Source organism: Microtus ochrogaster, unplaced genomic scaffold, assembly GCF_000317375.1.
Source record: "Microtus ochrogaster isolate Prairie Vole_2 unplaced genomic scaffold, MicOch1.0 UNK73, whole genome shotgun sequence".
Taxonomy (NCBI): domain Eukaryota; kingdom Metazoa; phylum Chordata; class Mammalia; order Rodentia; family Cricetidae; genus Microtus; species Microtus ochrogaster.
Genome location: NW_004949171.1, coordinates 1,149,934 through 1,158,478, shown reverse-complemented (window position 1 = coordinate 1,158,478; position 8,545 = coordinate 1,149,934). Strand labels below are relative to the sequence as shown.

Sequence of the window (8,545 nt, the reverse complement as noted above, 5' to 3'; positions counted from 1 at the left end):
ATATATAAATTACCCATAACAGATTTCATTGCACTACTTAACATACTCTTATACTCCCAATAATTGTGCCCTTTAAATGTCATCAGAACTCAAAACAGCTGATACTACTTATAAATGTAATCTTACTGTAGTTTTACGTTTTCACCTGGAAATAAACTAATCAATCCTTTTTGTTTTGTTTTAATTCATTTCCTCAGGATAGAGACTCTGGAACAATAAAGTGTGTTCACTGAATTAGCTATGCTGGTTTCCAACAACTCATATGCAGCCCCACAGTGTTTCATTCTTAATGGAATTCCTGGTCTGGAAGCATTACACACATGGATCTCCCTCCCACTCTGCACAATGTACATCATCTCCCTAATGGGCAACTTTGGCCTTGTGTACCTCATCTGCTATGAGGAATCCTTACATCGCCCAATGTATTTCTTTCTGGCTATGCTTTCACTTGTTGATCTGTTTACCTGTACAACCACTCTTCCCAACGCCCTCTTCATCTTCTGGTTCAAACTCAAGGAAATTAGCTTCACTGCTTGCCTAGTTCAGATGTTCTTTGTGCATGGGTTCACGGGAGTGGAGTCTGGGGTGCTCATGCTCATGGCCCTGGACCGCTATGTGGCCATTTGCTACCCACTACGTTATGCTACCATACTTACCAACTCTGTCATTGCCAAAGTTGGGCTTGCCACCTTCTTGAGAGGTGTGTTGCTGATGATTCCTTTTCCATTCTTGGTTAAGCGTTTGCCCTTCTGTCAAAGCAATGTCATCTCCCATACATATTGTGACCACATGTCTGTGGTAAAGTTATCCTGTGCTAGCATCAAAATCAATGTCATTTATGGTCTCATGGTTGCACTCCTGATTGGTGTGTTTGACATTTGCTGTATCTCTGTCTCCTACACAATGATCCTCCGGGCAGTGGTCAGCCTGTCCTCAGCAGATGCTCGGCAGAAGGCCTTCAGCACCTGCACTGCCCACATATCTGCCATCATCATCACTTATGTTCCAGCCTTCTTTACTTTCTTTACTCATCGTTTTGGGGGTCACACTATCCCTCCTTCTCTTCACATCATTGTAGCTAATCTTTATCTTCTTCTTCCTCCAACTCTAAATCCCATTGTTTATGGAATGAAAACCAAACAAATCAGAGACAGCATCATTAAATTCTTTCACGGTGAAAAAGGTTCAAGGTGACTCAAATAAAATTTCTTGACCTTTTAAAAGCAAGTAAAGGAATTGTCAATAAAACTCTAACAGGGAGGAAACCATGAATATTTTACATTACCTCTTCAACAATGTTGAGGAAAATTTGTATATGGGTTTATATCTCAATGCTTTTCCTATCTTTTCTCTTTATCTTACTTTTAAAAATTAATTTATCTTTACTTGTCTGATAAGACTGTGTTTATCATGCACAACATGGTATTTTAAAGTAAGAGATAGATCTGTTATAATTAAGTCTAGTTAATGTCACAAATACAGAAGTAGAATGATGCTTTTTCACCTCTAGCCCTAGTCAACTCACTGATATGGGATAACAATGATTTTCCTCCCACAGATCCGTTTCAGACATATTGCATCTTTTTTAGTGATTCCTTAAATATTTTGTTCATGTTGGTTATCACTATATATATTAGTTTCTTTAATATCTTCTGACCTGGGAAATACTGAAGATAAAATTCATCACATGAATTAATTGAATAAATATGTAACTTCTCTCTATATTAAGTTCAAAAGGTTTGCCCTGTCATTAAAGTTCCTAGAATGGACACACGCTTTTTACTCAAAGCATAAATGTTTTAAGAGTCATGGTGATTGAACCATCTGGTATAGGGTAGAAGTCTTCAAGTTTCAGGCCAATTAATTGGTAAAATGAGTGGTAAATTTGTTCATTTACTTATACTTATTTTTCATTTTCCAAATTAATGAGTATTTTTATTTGTTCATGTTACAGGATATTTAATCATGTGAACCCCAAAATTGCATTGCTTATTGGAAAAACCTGTTTCTAGTAATGGTATGGCCCAGCCCTAGAGCTTTCTGCTTGAATATTGTAAACAAGATTAAATAAAGCCAGACATAGGTTGCAATATTATAAAGAAGATTAAATAAAGTCAGCCACAGGAGCAAGCAACCAGTTGACAGGAAGTGAACATAAGGAAAAAAAACATAAAAAGTAAGAAGGAATCAGGAGAATGGATATAGAGATGCACAGGAAATAGAAGGGAGAGATGTTTAGTTTGATGAGTTTTGTTTGAGATGGTGTACAAGAATGCTCTTTTTCTGGAACACTGGCAGAGGAGGAAGGTCAGCTGGGTGTTTTCTTCTGCCTCTCTGAGCTAGCAGGTTTCCACACCAGCATTTGGTTGCAGGGTCTTTATTTGTAAAATTGAATGATTGAGATTTAGTAAAAAACAACATGCTCAACTGAAGCCTATAACGAACTCTTCCATTTTTCTTCCCTGTCACCAATACTCCCATCAGAAGTTTTAATAAAGACAAGATACAAATATTTTTTAAACTATGTAGTTACGATACCAACCTTTACAGAAGTCAGGGAAGAGAGAAGTAGTCCAATAAAAGTAGAAAGAGTGGAGGTCAATTACAGTTCCTTGGATACCTTAGTAGATGATGAGTAAAGGGAAATTTGGCTACTCAAAGACATGGTGTGCTCACAATTTGACAGCAGTCTACGAGAGGGATGTAACAGCTTTTAACAACTGCTAAGGCAGCACAGAATGTGATCATCTAATCTTAAAAGAATTAAAAAGTCACAGAGAATGGCATTTCGCTCATAATATAATGCATAAGAAAATCAATTTATTGATAAGACAGAGTTTCCTTTTTTCCTAAGGCTATGCTTTGAGTGGCAGCCTAATTGTTTCAGGTTAAGTGCATTTCATTCACAAATATGCTTCTTAACTGGTGATTTGTGTGCCGATTCTTTTAAAAGTTTTATGTCTCTACAAATACAACAGGAGAGATACTGATGATTAAAGAATTGTGTCAATAACATACAGGTAAAAATAGCAGTCATAGATTTTAAAACTGGCATTACTAAAGATCATACTTCAAAAGCTTTGCAGAAAAAATTACTTAAGAAAGAAATAGAGACTATATTTAATGGAATCTGAGTATTGATTTTGTTCTCAACAGTTATGCACTCTTATACAGTAGAACTTCTTTTCAACTGAATATGTCTGGTACAATATGTCAATAATTCCCAATACTGTCAGCTGTGTGGCAGTATATCAGAGATTATTTTTTCCAGTGTAATCTAATTGTTCAGTCTTATCTCAACCTAGGATCATATACCATCCCCAACCTTGGATCCCTCCCTTTTAGAATATCTGTTGTGGTACTTATTTGGGGTAGTTTATAAGGACCTCTGAGGACGTAGAGGGAATTTGAATTATCTATGAAGTCACGATACTTTTTCATTGTTATTTCTGTTCAACTTCAAAACAACATTTCCACAATTAAGAAATCAAGTCTGCTTTATGCAACTTTTTTTCTTGCAGAAAAGTTAAATTGCATATATAATACATCTCGGGAATATAAATGTCATATATTCCCTAAGTTATTTATGTCAGAGGTAAACCAGTACTTTAGTCAAGATCCTAATTGAAAATCTGAGAGAACCATTATTGTCTTGGATAGATTAAATTAGATAATGACTATTCCTTCACAAAAGTTCAATAAAACCTTTTTATCAAACTATTATACTTAGATTTTATATATGTATGTCATATTGTGCTTTTCACAGAAGTTCAATAAAATCTTTTATCAAGCTGAAATAATTAGATTTTGTATATGTATATCATATTGTGTTTATTTTAAGAAAGAGCTATATGCCTACATTCTTGATCTAGTTGCCTTTTCTATACATTGAAATTGTAGCATTGGGATTTTTTTGGAAAGAATGTTCTCGGCAATGGGTCTATACTTCCTAAGAATGAGCAATCAAATGTTGTTAGTAAAAGTCTAGCTTTAAAAGCAAGGTTAAATTTGTATTTGACACACCAAAAAATCCTTCTTAAAGGGGTTATTACAACATTCCCAGAGATTAACTACATTCCCTCATTAATTATTCCAAAACTTAGTGGCTTAACAGGATAGTATTCAGTCATTCTCATGATTCTGTGGGTGACTGCGATGGGTGGTTTACCTGCTTTCTGTGACACTCACAGAAGTCATAACACTGAACATTATCTGACTTTTCCAATTTCATTCTCTTACTAATAACCAACTTCTCTGCTCTTCATGTTATATGTAATACTGTGTCATACGTGGCTCACAATCAGACATTTATACAACTCTAAGAATCAACATTTTCAACGACAAAGACATGATGCTACAAATGCTACATAATTGAAATTAATTTAAATTCAAGATAGACTCATTATTTTTAATGTAACAGTGTACCAAACTTCACTGATAGGGGTACTAGAGAGATGGCTCAGTGGTTAAGAGCATTAGCTGTTCTTCCAGAGGACCCAGTTCAGTTCCCAGCACCATTATGGTGTCTCATAACCTTCTGTAATGCCGGTTCTAAGGGATCTGATGCCTTCTTCTGACCTCTGCAGACACCAGTTTGTGATATACAAGCACGCAGAAAAAAAACACCAATACATTGGATAAATAAAAATACATTGCAACTGACCTTTGAGTTGCTATTTTCATTTATTGGGGATGCAATGTCAAAAAAACTCCCAATTATTTGAAAAATTTACCAAAACTCAAGTCCCCCTTCTTCCAATTATGTATCTGTATGTGATCAAAATAACATATTTCAAAAATTTTCTGCAGAAGTATATACAAAAATCAAGTTACCATATTTTGAAAGTATTAAAACACTTTGGGATATATAAAATGTTATTTTTCTCTGATTTTTGTTTTTAAAATTTAGCTTATTTTCACATAAATATTTTGTGAGAACATTTAATAGCCATGTTATATTAAACAAATTATTTTCAGGGTTAATTTTGAATATAGTCACATACAGATATAGGTCATATAAAGAAGAGATTTCTAGAGCCTCAGTAAAGTTTAGTAGAGTTAAGTGGTAGCAAAGCCAACAATCCTGAGACTTGTTGTTTAAGTATATTAAGAGAAAATTCCTTATTTTCATTAGGTATTCACGTAATTGATTACTAGCATGCTAGGAAGCTAACCTAAGCCCTTACAAATGCTGAGTGAACCCTATAACATTGAGCTACATTCTAATTTTTTCTTCCTCTTTAAATTAGAGTAGAACTTATGGGGAATAAAGTATACAATCTTAAATATATGATATTATTGTTGCAAATATATGTATCTGTGTTACAAATACCAAACCAAAATATGGTGTTCACATGGCATATAAAGGTAAGCACATTTTTAGTCTAAAATGTTTGTTATTTTGCTTAGTTTTTTGGTGAATTTCATTTTCAATCCTCCTTCCTCCAACTCTTTTCATGCTACCCACTCCCTGCCAAATTTATGATCACTTCTTTATTACACACACACATATAAAAATTGTTTATATATACCAAAAATCTACTGAGGCCATTTAGTATTTCTCTATGTACGTATATTTCAGGATTGACAGCTGATTGCTTGAGATGAGATAAGCTATCAGAAAGATCTCAGCCTTGGAGAAGACTGGTTCTCTACCTCTCAATAGCCTTTCATTGCCTATGGCTCTTCTTCTGGGGGAAACCTTTTGAAATTTCGCCCATTCATGTTGGCATGTAGACTGGTATGGTGATTATGAATGCCTTGTTTAGGCAACTATATTGTTGAGATTCCATGAGTATCACTGTCATGTCTAGCAGACACTGTCATGAAGTTAGTATCCTAGTCCTCTGGCAACCTTTGTGTCCCTTCTTCTGTGTTCCCTGAGCATGTTTTAGACAGAGAAGTCATCTTATAGGTGTACCAGTTGGGACTGGGTTCCTCACCATAATTTATGGTGGATCTTTATAGCAGAAGATGCCCACTTGTTCACCTCGGCTTCATAAGTTTTTTTTCTTGTTTATTTTTTAACTAGGAATAAAACAAGCTATACACATAATTTTGGATATTTCTTCTGATTCTTTCTTTTGGATATATGTGTAGAAATCCGGCTTATGAGTCATTAAATATGCAGATTTTATGTGAGATTTTGTCTTCTGGAAATGAGAGGAATGCTTCACCCATGATAAATCAACACTAGGGCTATGTAAACAAGCCCTCAAAAAGGATATCACCAACAGACAAGCCAAGACAGAAGGTGGTGATCTCTCCAGGCCCACCTCTAAGCAAAGAATCTGTAGGCAACAAGAAATGCTTGTAGAAGTACTCTTCCTCCAGCAATGAGATCCCTAATTTCCTCTCCAATGCCAAGTGGTTAGTCCTGCTGTCATAAACATGTACAAGTAACACTGAATGAATTGAATGGGATGTATTTATATATTTATACATACATGGAAAAGGCATGAATTAGAAAAGAAGCAAGGTGGGGCATTGAAAGGGCTGAGGAAGGAAATGGAAGGGAAGATTTGGGAAGTACGGGCACTTAGCACCTTGGGCATATTTTCTGAGACTGGCTTCGGCAGAGAGATGAAGCAAAGGCGATGCTGAAATGTTCAAATCTAGATCACTTCCTCCTGAGTGTCCAGGTAAGGATTGGTAGTGACTACAACTCTACAGCCAAGTTTATCCTCAAGTGGTTTCTGGAATCAGAAGTTTCTCTGAGTAGAAAACACATATTGAGTTGGTTATCAGGTCTTTCAGGAAAATCAGCTGAAGTTATTGGTCACAGCCAACTCAGCAATCATTGACTGATAGTGTCACATACACAAACAATCCTGGACAGAACAATAGATGTCATACATGTGAACAGAGCACCCAGATAAATTTACAACTGAGCAACAAACTATAAGCTCGCCAGAGCTTTAGGCATGATGATTATAAACAGGCCCACATCAACCATGGTCCAGATGTACAGAAAATGCTGCATAGGTTGGTGGAGTGATGCCTCTCATTAGATGACAGAAGTGTTCAAGTGGGTTGTGCTGTTTGTCATCATCAGTGGCTGTGAATGTCTTAGCAGTCTTGCTCTCCCATTCCTCAGCTTCACATATCACATTGTCTAACCTGTGCTATTTATGTATGGAAGAATTTCCAAATCTCACAGAAATCACTCTGCTATTCTGTATACCCAAACTCATCTATGCCATACACTAGATGCTGGGATGCTAATTTAGGCTACTATGAACCAATGTGATAAGGAACTTTAATACCCCAATAAAGAATGGCTAATCTCTGAACGCTGACATGGTAGAACAAGGGCTCTAAGTCTGTTAATAAGTTGTTATTTTTGTATGCCAGGGAAAGGATACTACATTCATTTACATGTATGCATTTTATGAATAGGGGAACCTAAAAATTTGCTATTTCCACGTTGTCCATTATCTTGTAAAAAAAAAAAAAAACAAACCTCTCATCCATGCTCATATAAGTAGCCCCAATTTAAAGTTGTTGATTCACCAGGAGTAAGACTCTAACTACTTTAGTTCTTTTTCCAATTCCACCAGTTAATGTTGTCTTAGATGTGGGATGTGTGTACTGTGTGACCATTTCCTCTCAGTTAACCCTCAGCAAAAAGATTACAGAAGAGCCAGGAGCCTTCTTTCTCACTCTGTGCTAAGACCCATGCTCCGTTCTGTAGCATAAGCCTTGTTTTATAGATTCTGCTTCTCTGCAGTATAATACACGTTTTCAATGACATAATCTTGCTCTGTGGTTGTAAATCCAAGTCATCTTTGATGGGTTAATGCTGCTTAGGGAGAGAGTCTGCAAGGATAATTAGAATGCAGACTAATAGTAGGAAGTGGTTGTCACCAACTCCAGGGCTCAGAAATACAGTCACAAGAGGATTAACTACTATCTTTCAAGAAGAGGAAAGTTTAAATCCTCAGGGAATTATGGTCTTTTCAGCTATGGGTTGGCTATGAAAAGTCTGCTACAAGACAAATACAAATTCTGCTTTCCAGGGGCAACACATGGGATGAAGTCAGATGGGGAGGTCCTTCTCTGCCTTCCCTGAGAGGCCACAGGTCATGCCCAGGGCAGCTACTGCTGCTCAGGTCTGAACTCTGGATTAAGGTACTGAAACAAAAAGAGATGAAGTCTGACAAACAGGGATAAACAACACTTCTGGCATGCTGTCAAACATAAGAGAAAGAGGAATTTTTCAGACTATGAATACTGAGGTAAGTGTAATGTCTTTTATGTTGTTTCCTCTCAATTTCAGATTATCTACAAGCATAGATTAAATTAAACAAAGTTTTAATATAAGGTGCATTATTTTATGTCATTGTAGATTTTTTTTCATTAGTACTTTGAGAATGTCTGCTCTTCTCAGGACCACCACCCATTTTCTACCCACACAATTTTCTGTCTTCTTTTGAAAAAAAAGTCAAAGTAGATTCTGTAGAGAGTTAAATATCTATAGACATATTAACAGGATGTTTGAAAATACTCTTGGAAATATATATATATATATATATATATATATATA

At 35.9% G+C, this 8,545-nt stretch overlaps 1 protein-coding gene across 1 annotated transcript; it reads left to right on the top strand.

Annotated features, from left to right (window-relative positions):
• Nucleotides 1-240: 240 nt before the first annotated feature.
• On the top strand, nt 241-1,194 carry LOC101979465 (olfactory receptor 52N5). Its single transcript, XM_005370187.1, has one exon. The coding sequence runs from the start codon at nt 241-243 to the stop codon at nt 1,192-1,194; it is 954 nt and encodes a 317-aa protein (XP_005370244.1).
• The last annotated feature ends 7,351 nt before the right edge of the window (nt 1,195-8,545 follow it).

Coding starts and splice junctions, on each gene's coding strand:
- LOC101979465 (XM_005370187.1), top strand. CDS start 241: ATGCTGGTTTCCAACAACTCATATGCAGCCCCACAGTGTTTCATTCTT.